General features: G+C 39.9%; 1 protein-coding gene across 1 annotated transcript in view; it reads left to right on the top strand.

The window, feature by feature from the left end:
- Positions 1-251: 251 nt before the first annotated feature.
- Positions 252-24,340, top strand: part of MSL2 (MSL complex subunit 2) — a gene marked incomplete at its 5' end in the record, with an annotated part of 38,199 nt that continues 14,110 nt past the window's right edge. The window contains one exon of the mRNA XM_082626028.1: positions 252-393. Within this exon, the coding sequence (XP_082482154.1) occupies positions 252-393 (142 nt within the window). The remainder of the gene's footprint in view (positions 394-24,340) is intronic.

The following is a 24,340-nucleotide window of genomic DNA, read 5'->3' as shown; positions in this document are numbered from 1 at the left end:
TCTCTCTCTCTCTCTTTTTTTTCCCCTTGGTCTGCAATTCTCAGGGACGGAGGAGGGGCGCCCAGGCCCCATGTGTGGGAGGACTGCTGCAGCTCTACAAACTTGTACGGATTTTGGTGACAACTTGGGCCAGTGGTTCTCCCCCGATTTCCTCCGAATTGTTGCAAATTGGCCATTGTTCCCTGGCTGCTTACAAAGTTGGATCCGGAATTTCTCTTCAGCCGAGAGCCAGCAGTGTCGAAGTGTCTGCAATGAACCCCGTGAATGCTACTGCTCTCTACATTTCCGCGAGCCGCCTAGTGCTCAGCTACGACGCCGGAGACCCCAAGGCGTTTACAGAGATTAACAGGCTCTTGCCTTACTTCCGACAGTCGCTCTCGTGCTGCGTTTGCGGTGAGACGCTTTTCATTGTTCCCCTTTCAGTGCTTGTGTTAAAACAAACTCCGGGCGATGGTAGCAGAAGCGGTTTGACGGCGGGGTAGTTTGTATTAAACTCTTATTATTTGTGCGGTCGTTTGCGGTCTTTAGTTTTGAAACTCGGCAGGGAACTTTCTTCCGGCATTTCAGAAAGACAGAACCCTTCCAAACCGCTCTGTACAGCGGCCTCAATGTTCAAAACTGTTAAATTCGCCTTGGTCATTTCTGGTGTTTTTTTTTTTTTAAAGAGGTGAAATATGCATCTATGTTGCTGTCCCTCTCTTTTTTTTTTTTTTTTTTTAAAGCTTTTGATACCAGAGCTGACTTAATACCTACCTTGTTTAAACGTGGTTAAGCCTGGTTAAAACACCTACATGTGGCGTGTTTGCATTTCCCCAAACGTGTTGTGTGTGGGTGGTGGTATAGCCGGTGAGGTCGGTGCGGAACTTCCCCCCCCCCCCGGGTTCTTCTAATGCTTTGACAGTTTGACGATAAACAGTGAGCCAGGGCAGACTGATGGTTCAGTGCTTTTTAGCTGGTGGGATTTTTTACAGGATTACGTTTTTTTGTGGTTTTACTATATTGTGGCCTGGTAGAGGGTTATTCTGGGTGTTTTTGTTCAAGAGGTATTACTTTGTGCTGGGCAGGATATTTTCAAGTTATTTTTGAGAGATGAAGATATGCTAAATTGTCTAATAAATCCGTGTCTCAAAAGTGATAATAATTTGTGATTATTATCTCAGTGATTAATTGTGTGCATATAATAATTTATTTTTGAAAAAACTTAGACTGAAAACGTTAACATAAAGGAAAGGGTAACTGGCAAAACCAAAACAGTAATACTCCACTTCATATTCTTACCTCGCCAAAACTTTTGAGGTTTTGTTGATACACTTAACTTGTTTAGTCAGAATTTGAGAAATTCAGGCATTTCAGCTTTATCTTAAGAGAAATTTTGTGACTGTAGTGGCTGAAGGGAGAAATGGTATTCATTTGAGATTCATTCAGCATTTTCCGTATAGGTCTGGGGCAAAGCCCTGAGGGGTACAGAAGAGGTGAAGAGTGTTTTTTTGCACATTGGGTTCTTAATCTCATAAACATTTAAGTAACTCTTACAAGCGATTAAGTGCTACTCTGACTGGTAACCGACACTTAACACCTTTATAGAGAAGCAGTTGCCCTGGTAAATCACTTAATTGCCCTGGGCCTCAGTTTCCTAACATGTAAAATGAGAGTTTGGGGCTAGATTCAAAGTTTCTTTTCCGCTTATATTTTACAAACATAAGAATTTGCTTAGTTTCAGCGTACTCCGCCACCCCACTCTCACTTTTTTTTTTTTTTAATGTCTTCATAGCTTTTGATAGTTTGTGGAATGAGGATATGGGGCTACTATAACTTCTTTCAACACAAACCTTTCTTTTGGTGGGGGAATTGCTACTGTGGTGATGTAGAGGGCATAGGCCAGCCCATCCTGGCCTGCTAGAACTGCAGTAGAGAGTGATGTCATTATCCAGGTAACACTTGAAGATCTGGTAGGTCTGCTTTTTACATGGTGGATGGGACTTAGCTCTCAAAGAGGGAAATGGTAGTTTTGCAGATGCTTGGAATTTTAAGTTCCTATCAGTAGCTTCAGGACAGTTGTGGTCTAACTGAACATTTTCCCAGAATCTAACCTGGATTTTAAAAACTGGTATTAAAGATAAAGCTACATTAGAAAGTCCAACTGTCGCTTTTTTTTTGTTTTTGCATAAAGTTTCAGCAGTGTGGATGTAGGTTCAGTTTTTTCCCCTCATCTCTTTGGACATAAGTCTGTGGTTATGAAGAGATGGGGGAAAAACCCCAGTTACTTGAATTCAGATCCAACCGTTTTCATCTTTGTGTCAGATTCTGTCCTGGACTCTTTTTCCTAGCTGGAAAGCATAAACTCCTTCCAGTTAATAGGGCATGTGAAGTCTTATTTCATTAGGATAATAGATATGTAAAAGTTAAGTTTTAATTCTATCTTGGCGCTGTAAACAGGGAGTTTGTTTCAGCAGGTCCTCCAGTGTCTGACCCAAACCTCCCCTTTCAGCTTTGTATTTAACTGCCCTCTTAATTTCTAATAACTTCTCAGCTTCAGCCAGTTGGATATTTTTGTCTTTTTGAACATACATGCCTTATGTCTTCTTTCTCTTTTCCCCACCTTTGCTCTGTGAAGTTCCTTCTGCCTAAAATATATTCTTTCTGTGTGTGGTCTAACTCATCAGCTCCTTCCCCCCTCAGTGAAGTCTCTGTTCTGTCACAGGTGCTTTTAACTCTTTCAAATTATTCTATCTTAGGGAAAACACTATTTTTTTGTACATTTCTGTGTTCCTTCTGCCTCATTCTCTCCTGTTCAATGAATAGCATGTAGGTGTTTATGACAGACTCAGAGAAAGAAAGTGAGAGGAGGTGAGGGAGGGAAAGAAGGTCTATGAACTTTGCAGTTAGGTACAAATCTAAACTTTTCTACTTTCGGTCTAGGCAAGTTACTTTAACTTTTTGCCTGTATTCCTTGTATCTACAAAAGAGGATGATATCTTCTTTAAGTTTGTTTTTCCAAATTTGTGTTATATGTGAGTTTATTTTTAAGTGGGAAAAACCTTTTGAACCCATGAGAACAAGTCTGTGGACTTTGTGCCACCCTTGCTCAGAGGTGGAGAAAGGTAGGGGGAAGTGAGAGAAGAGATTGAACTGTCCGGTCAAATATAGTCAAACCTAGATTATTCACTGGACCTACAGGTTTTGTTATCATTGTTCTTTGAAATGTTAATTAGCTGATTATCACTGCTTGTTTTTCAGTTGCTTTGTATGTTTAAACTTTCTGAAGTTCCTGGTGAATGGGATAGCAATGCTCCAGAGAGTTATTGTACTTTCTAGGCCACAGAAACAGTGACCAAGACAGTATTACTGTGGGTACTATTTCTGTGTCAGTTCTTTCCCCTTGTTCTTAACGTTGGACTTGCTTTATCGTTTATCACGAAGTGTGTAGAATGAATTTTCTTTTGATGGCATGAAACTCAATAAATTCTGCCCTAGGGATTTTAAGTTTTTTATTAAGCTTTTATATTCTCAAAAGACATAACAAGTTTGATATGTAGAATCGAATACTGTTAGAACTGGAAGGACATGTTAAGTGGAAAAATAGTATTCTCTGAGATATTTGGAGTCCTGTAAATTAATCATGGTCAAATCTCAGGGACATGAATATTTCCCTGATTTTTTTTTTTTTTTTTTTTTTTTTTTTTGTGGTATGCGGGCCTCTCACTGTTGTGGCCTCTCCTGTTGCGGAGCACAGGCTCCGGACGCGCAGGCTCGGGGGCCATGGCTCACGGGCCCAGCCGCTCCGCGGCATGTGGGATCTTCCCGGACCGGGGCACGAACCCGTGTCCCCTGCATCAGCAGGCGGACTCTCAACCACTGTGCCACCAGGGAAGCCCCTCCCTGATGTTTTAAATTCTAGAAACAAAGTGGTTTTGGCTTTTACTGAAGAGTTGTGGAACTTTTGGATATCCAGTTTCTTATTTATAAAATAGGAAGGAGCTGGAGAATAGTGTTTCCCACTGACCTAAGCTGACTAAGTTTTTGTTTTGAATGTTAAAGACTTAAAAAAGCAAATCCTGTCATCTTTTCTTACTACTGCTACTCTCACATTCCACTACGAGGTACGTGGTTCCCTGAGGGTGAGAGTCTTGCTGGTCTTGTTCACTGTTGTAGCCCTGCACGTGACAGTTCCTGGATGAACAAGCATTGTTGAATGGATGAAACTGCCGATAAAAAGAACAAGGTTCAAAGTAGGAAGGATGTGCTCTCAGAATAAAGTATATACCTTAAAATTAAATAGATTTAGCTTTATGAAAGACTACTTTCATTTTCCTTATTTTTCTCATTTTGGCATTGTTTGTGGGCCCACTTTGGAATTAGTGCAGTAGATTATCTCAAGAATCTCTTCCAGTTCTGGAGTTCTGATTCTTTTAGCAGAAATACTTTGTTTTTGACTGAGCAAACAATTTATAAATAGCAAGAATCTTCTAAAATGAAGTTTGAACATTTAGCGTGATTTATTTTAAACCACATACCTTTTAGAGGCTAAATTAAAAGGCCATTTGTTAAATCGTACGTTAAGCATTATACTAATGTTTTATATTTTTCTCAAGTGTGAGTTCATTTGATACTTAAGATTTTATTTTTCTTATACTTAAAATCACTAATTAAATTTTTTATTGTAGTAAGGATATAATGTAAAATTTACCATCTTAACCATTTTTAAGTGTACAGTTCAATAGCGTTGAATATATTTACATTATTGTGAAACAGGTTCCCAGAACTTTTTTTTTTTTTTTTTTTTCGCGGTACGCGGGCCTCTCACTGTTGTGGCCTCTCCCGTTGCGGAGCACAGGCTCTGGACGCGCAGGCTCAGTGGCCATGGCTCACGGGCCCAGCCGCTCCACGGCATGAGGGATCCTCCCGGACCTGGGCACGAACCCGTGTCCCCTGCATCGGCAGGTGGACTCTCAACCATTGCGCCACCAGGGAAGCCCCTCCAGAACTTTTTGATCTTGTAAATCTGAAACTGTGTACCCAGCAAGCAACCACCATTTTCTTCCTTCCCCCCAACCCCTTGTAACCACCATTCTCTTTTCTGTCTCTCTGAATTTGACTACTATAGATTTCTCATATAAGTAGAATCATGCAATACTTGTCTTTGTTGACTGGCTTATTTCACTTAGCATAATGTCTTAAAGGTTCATCCCTGTTGTAGCATGAGACAGGATTTCTTTCCTATTTAAGGCTGAATAATATTCTATTGTATGTATACACTATGCTTAGTTTATTCATACATCCAAGTTGGACATTTGAGTTGCTTCCACCTCTTGGCTGTTGTGAATAGTGTTAAGAACATGGGTGTGTAAACACTCTTTGAGACCCTGCTTTCAGTTCTTTTGAATATATACCCAAAAGTAGGGTTGCAACATTGTGTGGTATTTCTATTTTTATTGTTTGAGGAACTCCATACTATTTTCCATAGTGGTTGCACCGTTTTACAATCCTACCAGCAGAACAAGGTTTCCAGTTAGTTTTTCCGTATCTTTGCCAACACTTGTGTTTCCTGTTTTGGTTTTTGTTATTGGTGTGTGAGTGTGTTCATTTGTTTTTTGGATAGTAGCCATCCTAATGGGTGTGAGATGATATCTCATTGTGGTTTTGATTTTCATTTCTCTAATGATTAGTGATGTTGGTGATCTTTGCATATGCTTCTTTTATTTTTTTCTTTTTACATCTTTATTGGAGTATAATTGCTTTACAATGTTGTATTAGTTTCTGCTGTATAACAAAGTGAATCAGTTATACATGTACATATGTTCCCATATGTCTTCCCTCTTGGGTCTCCCTCCCTCCCACCCTCCCTATCCCACCCCTCTAGGTGGTCACAAAGCACCGAGCTGATCTCCCTGTGCTATGTGGATGCTTCCCACTAGCTATCTATTTTAAGTTTGGTAGTGTATATATGTCCATGCCACTCTCTCACTTTGTCACAGCTTACCCTTCCCCCTCCTCATATCCTCAAGTCCATTCTCTAGTAGGTCTGTGTCTTTATTCCTACTTACCCCTAGGTTCTTAGTGACTTTTTTTTCTTAAATTCCATATATATGTGTTAGCATACGGTATTTGTCTTTCTCTCTCTGACTTCACTCTGTATGACAGACTCTAGGTCCATCCACCTCATTACAAATAGCTCAATTTCGTTTCTTTTTATGGCTGAGTAATATTCCATTGTATATATGTGCCACATCTTCTTTATCCATTCATCCGATGATGGACGCTTAGGTTGTTTCCATCTCCGGGCTATTGTAAATAGAGCTGCAGTGGACATTTTGGTACATGACTCTTTTTGAATTATGGTTTTATCAGGGTATATGCCCAGTAGTGGGATTGCTGGGTCATATGGTAGTTCTATTTGTAGTTTTTTAAGGAACCTCCATACTGTTCTCCATAGTGGCTGTACCAATTCACATTCCCACCAGCAGTGCAAGAGTGTTCCCTTTTCTCCACACCCTCTCCAGCATTTATTGTTTCTAGACTTTTTTTTTATTTTTTATTTTTTTGCGGTATGCGGGCCTCTCACTGTTGGGGCCTCTCCCGTTGCGGAGCACAGGCTCCGGACGCACAGGCTCAGCGGCCATGGCTCACGGGCCCAGCCTCTCCGCGGCATGTGGGATCTTCCCGGACCGGGGCACGAACCTGTGTCCCCTGCATCGGCAGGCGGACTCTCAACTACTGCGCCACCAGGGAAGCCCTGTTTCTAGACTTTTTGATGATGGCCATTCTGACTGGTGTGAGATGATATCTCATTGTAGTTTTGATTTGCATTTCTCTAATGATTAATGATGTTGAGCATTCTTTCATGTATTTGTTGGCACTCTGTGTATCTTCTTTGGAGAAATGTCTAGGTCTTCTGCCCATTTTTGGGTTGGGATGTTTGTTTTTTTGTTATTGAGCTGCATGAGCTGGTTGTAAATTTTGGAGATTAATCCTTTGTCAGTTGCTGCATTTGCAAATACTTTCTCTCATTCTGAGGGTTGTCTTTAGGTCTTGTTTATGGTTTCCTTTGCTGGGCAAAAGCTTTGAAGTTTCATTAGGTCCCATTTGTTTATCTTTGTTTTTATTTCCATTTCTCTAGGAGGTGGGTCCAAAAGGATCTTGCTGTGATTTATGTCATAGAGTGTTCTGCCTATGCTTTCCTCTGAGAGTTTTATAGTGTCTGGCCTTACATTTAGGTCTTTAGTCCATTTTGAACTTATTTTTGTGTATGGTGTTAGGGAGTGATCTAATCTCCTAGTTTTACATGTATCTGTCTAGTTTTCCCAGCAGCACTTATTGAAGAGGCTGTCCTTTCTCCACTGTACATTCCTGCCTCCTTTATCGAAGATAAGATGACCATATGTGCCCATATGTGCGTTGGTTTATCTTTGGGCTTTCTATCCTGTTCCATTGATCTATATTTCTCTTTTTGTGCCAGTACCATACTGTCTTGATTACTGTAGCTTTGTAGTATAGTCTGAAGTCAGGGAGCCTGATTCCTCCAGCTCTGTTTTTCGTTCTCAAGATTGCTTTGGCTATTTGGGGTCTTTTGTTCTTCCATACAAATTGTGAAATTTTTTGTTCTAGTTCTGTGAAAAATGCCACTGGTAGTTTGATAGGGATTGCATTGAATGTGTAGATTGCTTTGGGTAGTAGAGTCATTTTCACAACGTTGATTCTTCCAATCCAAGAACATGGTATATCTCTTCATCTATTTGTATCATCCTTAATTTCTTTCATCAGTGTCTTATAATTTTTTGCATACAGGTCTTTTGTTTCCTTAGGTAGGTTTATTCCTAGGTATTTTATTCTTTTTGTTACAGTGGTAAATGTGAGTGTTTTCTTGATTTCACTTTCAGATTTTTCATCATTAGTGTATAGGAATGCCAGAGATTTCTGTACATTAATTTTGTATCCTGCTACTTTACCAAATTCATTGATTAGCTCTAGTAGTTTTCTGGTAGCATCTTTAATATTCTCTATGTATAGTATCATGTCATCTGCAAACAGGGACAGCTTTACTTCTTCTTTTCCGATTTGGATTCCTTTTATTTCTTTTTCTTCTCTGATTGCTGTGGCTAAAACTTCCAAAACTATGTTGAATAAGAGTGGTGAGAGTGGGCAACTTTGTCTTGTTCCTGATCTTAGTGGAAATGCTTTCAGTTTTTCACCATTGAGGGCGATGTTGGCTGTGGGTTTGTCATATATGGCCTTTATTATGTTGAGAAAAGTTCCCTCTATGCCTAATTTCTGGAGGGTTTATATCATAAATGGGTGTTGAATTTTGTCGAAAGCTTTCTCCGCATCTATTGAGATGACCATATGGTTTTTCTCCTTCAATTTGTTAATATGGTATATCACATTGATTGATTTGCATATATTGAAGAATCCTTGCATTCCTGGAATAAACCCCACTTGATCATGGTGTATGATCCTTTTAATGTGCTGTTGGATTCTGTTTGCTAGTATTTTGTTGAGGATTTTTGCATCTATGTTCATCAGTGCTATTGGCCTGTAGTTTTCTTTCTTTGTGACATCCTTGTCTGGTTTTGGTATCAGGATGTTGGTGGCCTCGTAGAATGAGTTTGGGAGTGTTTCTCCCTCTGCTATATTTTGGAAGAGTTTGAGAAGGGTTGGTGTTAGCTCTTCTCTAAATGTTTGATAGAATTCGCCTGTGAAGCCATCTGGTCCTGGGCTTTTGTTTGTTGGAAGATTTTAAATCACAGTTTCAATTTCAGTGCTTGTGATTGGTCTGTTCCTATTTTCTATTTCTTCCTGATTCAGTCTTGGCAGGTTGTTCATTTCTAAGAATTTGTCCATTTCTTGCAGGTTGTCCATTTTATTGGCATAGAGTTGCTTGTAGTAATCTGTCATGATCTTTTGTATTTCTGCAGTGTCAGTTGTTACTTCTCCTTTTTCATTTCTAATTCTGTTGATTGAGTCTTCTCGAACCCTTTTTTGTTGATGAGTCTGGCTAATGGTTTATCAATTTTCTTTATCTTCTCAAAGAACCAGCTTTTAGTTTTATTGATCTTTGCCCTTGTTTCCTTCATTTCTTTTTCATTTATTTCTGATCTGATCTTTATGATCTTTCCTTCTGCTAACTTTGGGGTTTTTTTGTTCTTCTTTCTCTAATTGCTTTAGGTGCAAGGTTAGGTTGTTTATTCGAGATGTTTCCTGTTTCTTAAGGTAGGACTGTATTGTTATAAACTTCCCTCTTACAACTGCTTTTGCTGCATCCCATAGGTTTTGGGTCGTCGTGTCTCCATTGTCATTTGTTTCTAGGTATTTTTAGATTTCCTCTTTGATTTCTTCAGTGATCTCTTCGTTATTAAGTAGTATATTGTTTAGCCTCCATGTGTTTGTATTTTTTACAGATCTTTTCCTGTAATTGATATCTAGTCTCATAGCATTGTGGTCGGAAAAGATACTTGATATGATTTCAGTTTTCTTAAATTTACCAAGGCAAGATTTGTGACCCAAGATATGATCTATCCTGGAGAATGTTCCATGAGCACTTGAGAAAAATGTGTATTCTGTTGTTTTTGGGTGGAATGTCCTATAAATATCAACTAAGTCCATCTTGTTTAATGTATCATTTAAAGCTTGTGTTTCCTTTTTTATTTTCATTTTGGATGATCTGTCCATTGGTGAAAGTGGGCTGTTAAAGTCCCCTACTGTGAATGTGTTACTGTCGATTTTCCCTTTTATGGCTGTTAGTATTTGCCTTATGTATTGAGGTGCTCCTATGTTGGGTGCATAAATATTTACAATTGTTTTATCTTCTTCCTGGATTGATCCCTTGATCATTATGTAGTGTCCTTCTTTGTCTCTCGTAATAGTCTTTAACTATTTTGTTTGATATGCGAATTGCTACTCAAGCTTTCTTTTGGTTTTCCTTTGTATGGAATATCTTTTTCCATCCCCTCACTTTCAGTCTGTATGTGTCTCTAGGTCTGAAGTGGGTCTCTTGTAGACAGCATATGTATGGGTCTTGTTTTTGTATCTATTCAGCCAGTCTGTGTCTTTTGGTGGAGCATTTAATAGATTTACATTTAAGGTAATTATAGATATGTATGTTCCTATTCCCGTTTTCTTAATTGTTTTGGGTTTGTTATTGTAGGTCTTTCCCTTCTCTTGTGTTTCTTGCCTAGAGAAGATTCTTTAGCATTTGTTGTAAAGCTGGTTTGGTGCTGCTGAACTCTCTCAACTTTTGCTTGTCTGTAAAGGTTTTAATTTCTCCATCAAATCTGAATGAGATCCTTGCTTGGTAGAGTAATCTTGGTTTTAGGTTTTTCTCCTTCATCACTTTAACTATGTCCTGCCAGTCCTTTCTGGCTTGCAGAGTTTCTGCTGAAAGATCAGCTGTTAACCTTATGGGGATTCCCTTGTGTGTTATTTGTTGTTTTTCCCTTGCTGCTTTTAATATGTTTTCTTTGTGTTTAATTTTTGACAGTTGAATTAATATGTGTCTTGGCGTGTTTCTCCTTGGGTTTATCTTGTATGGGACTGTCTGTGATTCCTGGACTTGATTAACTATTTTCTTTCCCATATTAGGGAAGTTTTCAACTATAATCTCTTCAAATATTTTCTCAGTCCCTTTCATTTTCTCTTCTTCTTCTGGAACCCCAATAATTCGAATGTTGGTGTGTTTAACGTTGTCCCAGAGGTCTCTGAGACTGTCCTCAGTTCTTTTCTTTCTTTTTTCTTTATTCTGCTCTGCAGTAGTTACTTCCACTTTTTTATCTTCCAGGACACTTATCTGTTCTTCTGCCTCAGTTATTCTGCTATTGATCCCTTGTAGAGTATTTTTTTTTTTTGCGGTACGCGGGCCTCTCACTGTTGTGGCCTCTCCCGTTGCGGAGCACAGGCTCCGGACCTGCAGGCTCAGTGGCCATGGCTCATGGGCCCAGCCACTCCACGGCATGTGGGATCTTCCCGGACCGGGGCATGAACCCGTGTCCCCTGCATCAGCAGGCGGACTCTCAACCACTGCACCACCAGGGAAGCCCCCTTCTAGAGTATTTTTAATTTCTTTTATTGTGTTGTTCATCGTTGCTTGTTTCATCTTTAGTTCTTCTAGGTCCTTGTTAAATGTTTCTTGCATTTTCTCTACTCTATTTCCAAGATTTTGGATCATCTTTACTATTTCTTTTTCAGGTAGACTGCCTATTTTCTCTTCATCTGTTAGGTCTGGTGGGTTTTTATTTTGCTCCTTCATCTGCTGTGTCTTTTTCTGTCTTCTCATTTTGCTTATCTTACTGTGTTTGGGGGTCTCCTGTTTCTTTTTTTCCGGTACGCGGGCCTCTCACTGTTGTGGCCTCTCTCGTTGCAGAGCACAGGCTCTGGACGCGCAGGCTCAGCAGCCATGGCTCACGGGCTCAGCCGCTCCGCGGCATGTGGGATGTTTCCAGACCAGGGCACGAACCCGTGTCTCCTGCATCAGCAGGCGGACTCTCAACCACTGCACCACCAGGGAAGCCCTTGGGTCTCCTTTTTGCAGGCTGATGGTTCATAGTTCCCGTTGTTTTTGGTGTCTGTCCCTAGTGGCTAAAGTTGGTTCAGTGGGTTTTTTAGGCTTCCTGGTGGAGGGGACTAGTGCCTGTGTTCTGCTGGATGAGGCTGGATCTTGTCTTTCTGGTGGGCAAGGTCCACGTCTGCTGGTGTGTTTTGGGGTGTCTGTGGACTTACTATGATTTTAGCCAGCCTCTCTGCTAATGGGTGGGGTTGTGTTCCTGTCTTGCTAGTTGTTTGGCATAGGGAGTCCAGCACTGTAGCTTGCTGGTCGTTGAGTGAAGCCGGGTGTTGGTGTTGAGATGGAGATCTCTGGGAGATTTTCGTCGTTTGATATTACGTGGAGCTGGGAGGTCTCTTGTTGACCAGTGTCCTGACGTTGGCTCTCCCTCTTCAGAGACACGACACTGACTCCTGACTGCAGCACCAAGAGCCTTTCATCCACACGGCTCAGAATAAAGGGGAGAAAAAGTAGAAAGAAAGAAAGAAAGAAAGAAAGAAAGGATAAAACAAAATAAAATAATGTAAGGTAAAATACAATAATTAAAATAAAAAAATAATTTTTAAGGAAAAAAAAAGGACGGATAGAATCCTAGGAATAATGGTGAAAGCAAAGCTATACAGACAAAATCTCACACAGAAGCATACACGTACACACTCACAAAAAGAGGAAAAGGGGAAAAAATAATAAATCTTGCTCTCAAAGTCCACCTCCTCAATTTGGGATGATTCGTTGTCTATTCAGGTATTCCACAGATGCAGGGTATATCAAGTTGATTGTGGAGATTTAATCCGCTGCTCCTGAGGCTCTTGGGAGAGATTTCCCTTTCTGTTCTTTGTTGGCACAGCTCCTGGGGTTCAGCTTTGGATTTGTCCCTGCCTCTGCGTGTAGGTCACCGGAGGGCGAGGGCGTCTGTTCTTCCTTCAGGCAGGACGGGGTTAAAGGAGCCGCTGATTCCGGGGCTCTGGCTCACTCAGGCCGGGGGGAGGGAGGGGTATGGAGTGCGGACCGAGCCTGCACCGGCAGAGGCTGGCGTGATGTTGCACCAGCCTGAGGCGCGCCGTGCATTCTCCCGGGGAAGTTGTCCCCGGATCCCGGGACCTTGGCAGTGGCGGGCTGCACAGGCTCCCTGGACGGGAGGTGTGGAGAGTGACCTGCGTTCGCACACAGGCTTCTTGGTGGCGGCAGCAGTAGCCTTAGCGTCTCATGGGAGTCTCTGGGGTCCGCGCTGTTAGACGTGGCTCGCGGCTCTCTGGAGCTCCTTTAAGCAGCGCTCTGAATCCCCTCTCCTTGCGCACCAGGAAACAAAGAGGGAAGAAAAAGTCTCTTGCAGGTCCAGACTTTTCCGTGGACTCCCTCCCGGCTAGCCGGCTAGCCGTGGTGCACTAACCCCTTCAGGCTGTGTTCACGCATCCAGTCTTCTCCCTGGGCTCCAACCTGAAGCCGGAGCCTCAGCTCCGAGCCCCGCCCACCCCAGCGGCCGAGCAGAGAAGCCTCGGGCTGCTGAGTGCCGGTCGGCACCGATCTTCTGTGCGGGAATCTCTCCACTTTGCCCTCTGCACCCCTGTGGCTGCGCTCTCCTTCGCGGTGCTAAGGCTCCCCGCCTCCGCCACCCGCAGTCTCCGCCCGCGAAGGGGCTCCTAGTGTGTGGAAACTTTTCCTCTTTCACAGCTCCCTCCCACTGGTGCAGGTCCCGTCCCTATTCTTTTGTCTCTGTTTTTTCTTTTTTCTTTTGCCCTACCCAGGTACGTGGGGAGTTTCTTGCCTTTTGGGAGGTCTGAGGTCTTCTGCCAGCGTTCAGTAGGTGTTCTATAGGAGTTGTTCCGCGTGTAGATGTATTTCTGATGTATCTGTGGGGAGGAAGGTGATGTCCGCGTCTTACTCTTCCGCCATCTTCCCCCTGGCTCCTGCATATGCTTCTTGGCTGTTTGTATATCATCTTTGGAGAATCACTATCATTTTTTTATCTTGAAAAAAAAATTTTTTTTTTTTGCTCACAAAATCTTTATTAATCACCGTGATGTTCTCAGTGCTGGAATAAAAAGATGAATTAAGACACATGGCCCGTACCCATATGTTGCTCAGTGTTATGGGGAAGACATAAGTAAACCAGCAATTATTGTGTGTTAGAGGCACTTATGTTATTACCAATATTGATGTAATATTAACTTACTCGTAAGTTAACTTTGTCACATGTGTAAAAATTTCAGAAATTAACAGTAAGTGAGATTTTCCCCCCACATAACTCTTTTTTGAATAACTGTTTTGGTCAAAGTTTGGGCAATCCTCACTGGGGTTAAAGCAGAGTTTGGTTTACCAGTTTTTTCTTGGTACTTAAGTTTACCTGTTCTCTCTGATCTGGGAAGAATTCTTTAGGGAACATGTATCTAGTAGGCTGGTTAAGGAAGAACAATATTTAGTACTGTGTTTTGGCAGATAATCCTTTTTTATGTCACATATATTAATTTAACTGCTGGTTTTTTTTCCTAAGAAAAATATCCTTTTCACAATTTCCCCTTTTAGTATTCCAAAATTAGTTCTAAAATATTAGTTCCTACTTGTTTATGTTTATGTACAGTGAAATCGCCTTAGGGAAAGGACTCTAAATGCATTGTTCTGGATACTGAGAGAGAAGAAAAGAGCTTTGATCCATCAGCCTTTGTTATATGATAAAACCAACTGAGAAGTTAATAATACCAGTTTAAATAATGATTTAGGGCAGACAGTATGGTACTGTAGAATAAGGCAGCAGAAATTGTTGCAGTCTAGTGAGAACTAGGAAGTATGGTGCTTGAGCTAGGCCAGGAGGAATGGTGAAAAGTGAACATTTTCAGCAAGGCTTGAGGGAGAGAACATTGGCTTGTTTATGCTGCAGAAAATCAAGTTTATCTCTAAATCGAAGAGTCCTTGTAGGAGATTCCATCCATGCCCTATAGTGGTAACTCAGGGGCCTTTTTGCAGGGAACCTTGATGCCAGGCTAAGGAATTTGACATCTACCTCATAGACCTGTTCTTTTTCAAAGTGTGCTCTATAGCCCACCTAAATCAAACCTAAAGGGATTGTTAAAATTCAGATTCCCAATTATCATATCAGGCTGAATGAATTGGAATCTCTGTGGGCAGGGCCTTGTAATGTGCATTTTATGCCACCCCCCGCTTCCCCCCGTCTTGATATGGGTCGGGAAATTTGCAAATCCCTGTTGTGTTTGAGAAATATTTTAAGTAGGAGAGGGATGTTATATATAGATTTTGTTTTAAAAAAGGTTAGTTTCGGGATAGAATATAGGATTGATTATTGGAGTGTGGTGAAACCCAGTTAGGAAGGATATCAGATGTATCCATATTATAGAGGCCGGAATAGTGGTGGTAGTGAAAAGGAAACAACATAAGATAACGCAAAGGGAAAATTTTGTTCTCTTTATGGTTATCATAACAGCTTAATTTTTTTGGTATACTGTGTTACAATTTGTCTATGGTTAGGCATATTTCACTGTGAATAGATTAAATATTTTCTATCCTTAAATTTATAAACATGTCTAGTACAGTGCTTTCACAGGGTATATACTTGACAGAAAGTACTGAATTGTATGGAAGATCCGATAAAACCTGGCTTATCGGGTGCTTGGGAGAGGATTCAGTTAAGATAGGAAATAGATGGGATCTAGTGTGGGCCTGAGGAGAATGAAGAGAAGGATGAGACAGTATTTAGTAATTTGATGGTGCCTGGAGTTGGGATTAGTGAGGAAACGTTATTGGAAATATGTTTAGGAAAGGCTAAAATCTTAAAACTTTAATTTTGTGCCCCTTCCTGGAAACCTTGATTTTAAAATCGAAAGATACACTGTTTGATATAGTAAACCAAACAACATATTTTTTGAGTCTTGGGTTGTGGTTTTCATTCTTTCAAATTAATTTGAACATTTAGTCCTTTTCCTGTGCTTGCACTCCTTGTTTTCATTGCATTGACAGCATACTATCACTACTTGGTTAATGCCTTATTGTATTAGCTTCTCAGTTGACACCTTCCCGCAGAGTCCACCTGGCTACATTTTAAGGTATGATTTAGTCTGTTTTTGTGAGGTCTGATTAAATTTTATCTTTTAATTTAAAAGGTGGTATTTCAGAATCTTTAATTTATATTTTTCTCTTTGTCCTTCACCTTTGACTTTTTTTCTTATCTGTTTAGTTTCTGTTATTGGCTTTCCTCTTTTAAAGATTTCTTTTTGTTGTTCCCATATCAGGAAATTAATTCAGATTTTTTTTTCACCTTAATTAGTGTATGTCTGGCCATTTTCCTTATCTTTTCCTTGTTTTGACTCTAGTATTTTAACAGAATTATTCTAGTTCATTGCCTTTCTGTTCAGAAATCTTGAATCTTTGCAGATTTGGAATATCTGCCTATCTCAACCTGTTTTTAATCTAGTTTTATAGCCAGCATTTTTTTTGTGTTTTGAATTTAGTTTGTCTTATCAATTAGCATTTGTCCATTTTTATTGTTACAATCCACAAAAAATGCACACTTAAAATGTTGTCTGGTGTCAAATTTGGAAATAACTTAGGTTTTCTGGCAAAGTCAAGTAGTTTTAAAATTCTTTTTGCAACAATTAAAGGCATACCTAGGGACTTCCCTGGTGGTCCAGTGGTTAATGGACTCTCACTTCCGTTGCAGGGCATGTGGGTTTGATCCCTGGTTGGGGAACTAAGATCCTGCATGCCCCGCAGCCAAAAAAAAAAAAAAAAAGAAAAAAAAAAGGCATACCTAAAGTGGAGGTGGGCGGTCCGGGGTATAGCTTTTGACCTCCTCTCAATCCTGCTAAATGCCATTCCCTTGAAGTTTAAATCTCTGTCTGCTGTTCTGAAATTTGGGACTCTGGCCACATATAATATGGGATTCTAGGGTTAGAAGGGAGCATTCCAATTCAGGTATCTTTGTGTTGGATTTCTGAATCCCCTCTACAGTTAATCAGTTGGTTGTCCAGCTTGTGAGTGAATTTATTCAGGATGTGACATAGGATGTGACTGGCATATTCTATCTACCAGAAGCTGTGAGCTGTTTCAGGGATCCTTTTATAGTGTCATTGAGCTTGCCAGCTCAATTTTTACATATGTTTTACAAGGATGGTATTACTAGGTTATTCTTCATGATGAGAATTTATAAAGCTTTAGACAGAAAGCACCATAAATCATACAGTCATTTCTTCACATCACATAACTCTTTCTGTAATATTCTTGAAAGTTCACCTAAGCCTTTTCCTGAATACTTCTGGGGTAGGGAGCTAAATTTTTCTCTGCAAAATAGCCCTATCTATTTTTAACTATAGAATTCTAATGTCGTTGGGATCTTGAATTATTTTGTGAAACCTTACCTGGATAAGAATCAGCGTTGCTTTATCTTGTTTGCAGTCAGAATAGTTATTCGTTCACAGTGTTTATGGTTAAAACATTTTCATAAGTTGGTTGATGGTGTTGTTTAGATCTTCTGTGTCATTACTGATATTCTATTGTCAATTTTTGAGAGATGTTGAAATCTCTAACTGTAATTATGGATTTATCAGTTTCTCTTTGGAATTTCTATCACTTTTTGCTTCATGTATTTTGAAGTTCTGTTTTTAGGTGCATAAAATAATTCTGAACATATGGAATACAGTGAGAATGTATATAATGTAATAGTCACATAGTTAATTTTTACTGTTCTGCTGTAATCCTCTAGAAGTTTTATTGCTCTTTGGTTTTTCTTCTCTGCATGGGTCGTATTTTCCTACTTTTTTGCATACCTAGTTAATTTTGATTGGATGCTAGATATTGTGAATTGTACCTTGTTGGTAAAATTTTACCTTGGGGGTGGGTATTTTTGTACTATAAATATTCTTGAGCTTTGTTCTTGGAATTTGGTTAAGTTACTTGCAGATAGTTTGATCCTTGATCCTTTCAAGGCTTGTTTTTAAGCTTTTTTTTAGGTGGAACCAGAGCAGCCTTTAGGGGCTAATTTTTCTGCATTACTGGAGGCAAGAACCTTTTGACGACTCTATCTGATGCCTCGTGAATTACGAGGTTTCTCACACTAGGTGGTGGGAATAGGAATTGTTCTGCTGCCTCTGAGTTATAGGGATTGTTTTTTTTTGTTCCTTTCTGCGGATTCTTTCTCCATCCTGGGGTAATTTCCTCATAAACGTGTGCTGATCATTCAGTACTCAGCTGAAGATTTGAAAGAGACCATCTATAAATACGGCGTTCTTTCTCTGTGCGGCTCTGTCATCTCTAGTACTCTGCCCTGAGAAGTCCAGCTGCCTTATCTTCGCGACTCTGTCTTCTCAACTCAGGGAGACGACTGGGCTTTGTCTTGGCTCTCCCTCCTTGTGCTGTGGCCTGAAGATTATCTCCAGACAGCAAGCTGGGGCAATTGTAGGGCTTAGTGCATTTGTTCCTCCATGCACGGATCACTGTTCTGTGGTGTCTGTTGCCCAGTATATCTGAAAACCATTGTTTTGTCCAGTTTTTGTTTCAGTTGGGAGAGTAAGTCTCCCAACTGAAACAAAAATGAAACACAATGTAATTATTCCATTTTGTCTGGAAGCAGAATCAGATTATATTCTAAACCTACACTGTCCTATATAGCAGCCACTTAGCTGTTGTGACAATTTTAAAAACAGTTCTTTAGTTATACTGAGCTACTTCTTAAGTGCTCAGTAGCCAGCCACATGTGGATAATAGCTACCTTACTGTAGATATAAAAGATTTCCATCATTGCATTAAAAAGTTCTACTGGACAGTGCTATAACAACTAAAGAACTTAGATTTGTTCCTGAAAGCTGTGGGAGCATTGAAAGATGCCTTCAGTGTTTTCATCTGAGGTTTTGATTTTAAAACATTGAGCTGGATAGGGTTATGAACAGATCACTGGAGCTCACCACTATAGACTTAAAAAACAACTCCCCCAAATCAGTGTTAGTGAATTGGGTTCAAGAAGGTGTTCCATAGTGTTCATGTAGTAAAAGGTTTCCGTTATTTAAAAAAGAGAAGATAATTTAACTATTTTTCTTCCTCTAAAGTGAGGCAATTTGAGATGTCAGATGACTACTGGACCAAATCACGTGCCATACCAGTCAATAATTCTGCCAAATCCTTTCTGCCATGAGGGTTTTAAATTGTTTTAATACTCAGTCACGTATTTTATTAATTCTTAGTCGTATTGTTTTAGTTCTCTCAATTCTTCATATATCCATCCAATGGATCATTGGTTGGGGACAAGGAACATTAAGAAAATTAGGTTGCTATTGAAATACTAGGTAATGAGGAACATAAAAATACTAATGATTCCAAATATCTGGTTCATGATTATTATTATCCTTCTCTGTAAATTGTCTTCTCTTAATATCCTCCATATCAACAAGATGTAGGTAATTATCCAAAAAGCAATGTTAGCAGGAGAATACATAGTGATATACAGTATGGCCTTTTATTTTTAGAGAATAAAGACTAACTACGCTTGCTGTGTGTTATTTGAAGTGTTTGCAAATACCAGTCTAAAGCCACCCTTAGTTTATCATTTAGTAACAGAACGCTAAAAATTTTTTTTTTGTAAAAGATACAAGAATTGCAAATAACCAAGTCACGTTTACACCTTTGTCCTTGCATAATATATTCAATTTTAGCCTATGTTTTTAACATTCATGAGTTTATAAACAAGAGAGGTCATTTAAAAGATATATTGCCAAAATGTGTTTATTACATTATTTAAATAAAGCAAGATATAGCCTTTGTTAGTGGGAAGTCAAAATTTCTCTTTGTATGTTTTATTAAAATGAACTTTATAGTATAATCTTTGAAAATATGTTTATTTTTAAAATTTCTTGAAATCTTTTTTTTTGGTACGCGGGCCTCTCACTGTTGTGGCCTCTCCCGTTGCGGAGCACAGGCTCCGGACGCGCAGGCTCAGCAGCCATGGCTCACGGGCCCAGCCGCTCCGCGGCATGTGGGATCCTCCCGGACCGGGGCACGAACCCGTGCCCCCTGCATCAGCAGGCGGACTCTCAACCACTGCGCCACCAGGGAAGCCCCCTTGAAATCTTTTAATCACATTTCTTACTTAACTGATTAGAAAAAAGTCCCAGTTTGGGCTTCCCTGGTGGCGCAGTGGTTGAGATTCCGCCTGCCGATGCAGGGGACACGGGTTTGTGCCCCGGTCTGGGAAGATCCCACATGCCCTGGAGCGGCTGGGCCCGTGAGCCACGGCTGCTGAGCCTGCGCGTCCGGAGCCTGTGCTCCGCAACGGGAGAGGCCACAACAGTGAGAGGCCCGCGTACCGCAAAAAAAAAAAAGTCCCAGTTCATCAAGGCAAAAAGGTTAAAGTATCTTTAATCTCGGTTGTGGATCAGAATTTGTTGGGAAGCTTTTTAAAAATACACATTCCTGAGCAGTGTCTGCAGTTATTGAGTCAGTCTGAAGCAGGCCATCTAGGTGATTCTAATACTAATCCATGGATAAGAGTAGTGCTGTCTTTGAATACTACTTATGTGAGGTTTATAGTTGTCCTTAAATGAAAATACATGTGCCAGTAAACTTAAGTAATGCTGTGTTAAGCAAGTTTCTTGACATTGGTAGTTTTCAGTTTTAAGACACTAATGTAAATTTGGGGATGACTGTCCAGGAGGGTATTAAAGCAAACCTGTTAATGCATTGTGGTGCAGTGGAACACCAGTTTGGGAAATTTGGATGTAGCTTCATATTGATTTATTCAATTAACGTCTGTTGTTCAGCCGTGAATCAATTTAATTGTGCCTAATAGACTAGCCTGTTTTATCGTATTGGTAATAATTTAATGAGAGACCGTCATGGCTTTGCTAAAATATGAAAATAACAGAATATTACAGAAGTGCTGTGTAACCACAAAACACTCTACAAAATCTCCCCTGCATAATTATTAAGATAAATGGTGTCTGGCATTCTCTTTTAATTCTTACTAGAATGTGAAATGAGGCATGACTTGAGTTTATGAATGTGTTGTGGTTTATATATCATCCATTTAATAATGTACGGTCAGTGTTTGGTTTTTTAGTTATAATAGTACTTGACTGGTGAAGCTTATTACTTACTTTGTATAAACTGTTCATACATCCAAGCGTATCAGGAAGTATTTTTCATAGTTGTAGGTTGACCAAAGACATAAAAGTTAAAGAAACTCTGAAACTTAACCATTCAGATGTTCAGTTAACAGCTTAGCTTGAGTAATGTTCATACTTTTAAAATTGCGATATTTAACAGTCGATTTCCATTTTTCATTTTCTGCAAACTGGTTGTAATCCTTTTCCCAAACTGGAAACACAGATTTTGTCTTTTTTTCACCGCCCGCTCCCCTGGTATACACGTTTAGCTATCACTGGTCTCTCAGTATAGTAGTGCTTAGTTATTTAAAGTGATGCAGTGAACTTTAAAATAATTACTGGGTCACGTGGTCAAAATACCTCTCTCTGTGTCACCATTTTTAGTGACCAATGCATATATATTATAATATTCCCTTATTTTAAATTAAAATGCACATTTTCCTGTCATACTGTGAAATTATTTGTGCTAGATATTTTAAAGAAAAGTTTACAGGTTTGTGGAATCCAGATGATCAGGGGCTAATGGTGGTTTAGGACATAGCTGCTTGAATATTTAATTAGAGAACTAATAATTTCCTTGAAACTTTAGTTTGTTGTTTGGACCTGTTGATTTTCTGAGGCATGTATTTGCTTTTTGGTTTACTACTAAAATAAATTGTGTTAAAGTTTAAAGGAACATATTCTAAGTGCTGCTTAGTCAGTAATTTAAAAAGAACGGACCTGGGTTAGGAAGCTCTGCCAAGAGAAAAAATGGTGCTGTCTTCTTTTTTTTTTTTTTTTGCAGTACGTGGGCCTCTCACTGTTGTGGCCTCTCCCGTTGCGGAGCACAGGCTCCGGACGCGCAGGCTCAGCGGCCATGGCTCACAGGCCCAGCCGCTCCGCGGCATGTGGGATCTTCCCGGACCGGGGCACGAACCCGTGTCCCCTGCATCGGCAGGCGGACTCTCAACCACTGCGCCACCAGGGAAGCCCCGGTGCTGTCTTCTTAAGAGGGTTCTCTAATTTCAAATTCATTTCTCTTTGATTTGAGCTTATTCTTTTTTTTTGAATTTTTTATACAGCAGTTTTTTATTAGTTATATATTTTATGCATATTAGTGTATATATGTCAAACCCAATGAGTAGCATTCATACTCATGAATTTCGCCTAATGAAAAGATTTTTAAGAAGTTTAGACTTCAACATATGTCTGCAAAAAAGTATATTGGGCACAGGTTTTGTAAAACTAAAAACAAGCTTTAAAAAGGACAGTTTAAATTGTCTAAAACAGTTAATTCATCTATGCCCATTTGCTAAGTGATACATAAGATCTTTTTATGGTATTGTCATTTCTGTTCTTAGCTGAATCCAGATTATTATTCCCATGTGTTTAGGTATCTAGGAGATTTCTTACTATCGTTTCAAGACATACTTTACATCTTTAATTTTGGGGTGTAATTTTGGTGCTGTAATTCAGTGATGTAAAAAAGGTCCAAGTATCCTTTGTTAAATGCACAGTGCTTGGCATATAGCAGGGCCTCAGAAGTTACTCGCTGAAGTGATTGAGGAAAGAGGAATATTTTCTTAAATGAAGATAGCCTAAACAATTCTTCATTTGGAAAAGTTGGAGAATGGGGATATTTAGATCAGTGGATTGGATTATGGAAGGATTATTGTTCAGGCCCTATGTCAGACTTTTGACATCAGTAGAAGTATATTCTCCCAGTCTTTATATGTGCCTTGATAATGCTGTTGGAGATTGAATCTAAGCTGAATGGATATGACTTAGAGTCAGCATAGTTACTCTCACCACAGGAAGAATAAGGTGTATGTATATATTGGGGTTGATCAGCATCCGTTTAATGCTGCTACTATTAATAATGCTTTCTAAAGTGATATCACGAAAACCAACTGTACATATTTTACTTATTTTATACTTAATATTATATATATAATACCCATTTAATATATACATATATATATACACACACACATATATATATATATACAGTCTTTAGCTAAGATTTCTCATGCTGTAAATTCATAGACTGATATGCGGGCTGAGGTTTTTTTTTGTTGGGCTGTCTTTACAGAGGAGGTAGTACAATGCTTTATAGCGTATATGTTCACTTAAAACATTTAAGATTAACCTTAAAATTGAGCTTGGTGTGTAGAGAATCCAGGCAGGACTCTTGTAGCTCCAGTTTCTATGCAGTAAAGATTTCCTGACCCTCACAAAACTCTTGCTGGTCATCCATTCTCCCCTTCGTTTCACTCTTCCTGACCCACTCACTGTTTGTTACTGCCAGTACCTGTTCTTCTGTCTCCTTCCCCCAAAAGGTTTTACATCTTGTGGTTAATATGTTGATTTCTGTTATGGCCCAATTTCAGTGATCATTCTTTTTGGTAAGTAAAAAGAAGCTAAAATTGTCTCTGGATGCCATGGACTTAGTAGCGGAAGTAGGGATGCTGCTGGTTAAGTAGAAAGAATACTAGATTGGGAATCAATAGACTAAGCTTCTATTTCTCATTGCTAGTAACTAGCTATGTAATCTTATGAAAGGCCATCTTGGTTAAAATGAGGCCATGGGACAAGTCTGTTTCCAAGGTCACTCCCAACTCTAGTGTGCTTTTTATGATTCATTCATTGTACATTTATTAGGTGCTGGCTTATGTGCCAACACTGGTTTAAAGATACGGAGATAAATAAGTTTTTGGCCTTGAGTGAGACCCAGTGAATGGTGACAATTTAATGTGATAAGTGCTATAATAGGAGAATGTGCAAAGTGCTTTTTGAACAAACTGAGGGCTAGGAATTAAGGAAGGCTTCCTCTCCGAGGTCATATTTGAGTCAATTCTTAAAGAGTAAATAGTTTAGTGAATTCCCTGGTGGCACAGTGGTTAAGAATCTGCCTGCCAATGCAGGGGACATGGGTTCAAGCCCTGGTCCGGGAAGATCCCGCATACAGCGGAGCCACTAAGCCTGTGCACCACAACTACTGAGCCTGCGCTCTAGAGCCCAGGAGCCACAACTACTGAGCCTGTGTGCCACAACTACTGAAGCCTGCAAGCCTAGAGCCCGTGCTCCGCAACAAGAGAAGCCACTGCAGTGAGAAGCCCGCACACCACAATGAAGAGTAGCCCCCGTGCACCGCAACTAAAGCCCACATGCAGCAATGAAGACCCAACGCAGCAAAAAAAAAAAAAAAAAGAGTAAATAGTTTACCATGCAAGGAAGGAAGAAGGACGTTCTAGGAAGAGCAAGTCACAGAGGAGTGAGTAAGCAAGCATTGGTTGTTTTGGAATGGCCAGGTGAGAATGGAGTGTGGAGTTTGTGGAGAAAGCTGAATGTTACAAAATTTGGGGGGGAGGCTGGGTGTGGGCTAGATTCTGAAAGGCCACATATGTCATTCCAAAGACTTTGTGTTTTAGGGACTTCCTTGGTGGTCCAGCGGTTAATACTCTGTGCTCCCAGTGCAGGGGGCCTGGGTTCCATCCCTGGTCAGGGAACTAGATCCCGCATGCCACAACTTAAAAAAAAAAAAGATCCCACATGCTGCAGTGAAGATCCTGCACGCAGCAACTAAGACCTGGCGCAGCCAAATGAATAACTAAATAACTAAATAAATATTTAAAACAAAAAAACAAACGAAAGAATTTGAGTTCTAAAGGCTGCTTGAAGGTTGAAGGTATTTTTTGTTTTTTGGTTTGTTTGGACAGTTTTTAGT

Source organism: Mesoplodon mirus, assembly GCF_964341445.2.
Source record: "Mesoplodon mirus genome assembly, chromosome: 6".
NCBI lineage: Eukaryota > Metazoa > Chordata > Mammalia > Artiodactyla > Ziphiidae > Mesoplodon > Mesoplodon mirus.
Note: the sequence above shows the minus strand (reverse complement) of the source record. Positions and strands in the feature narration are given on the sequence as shown.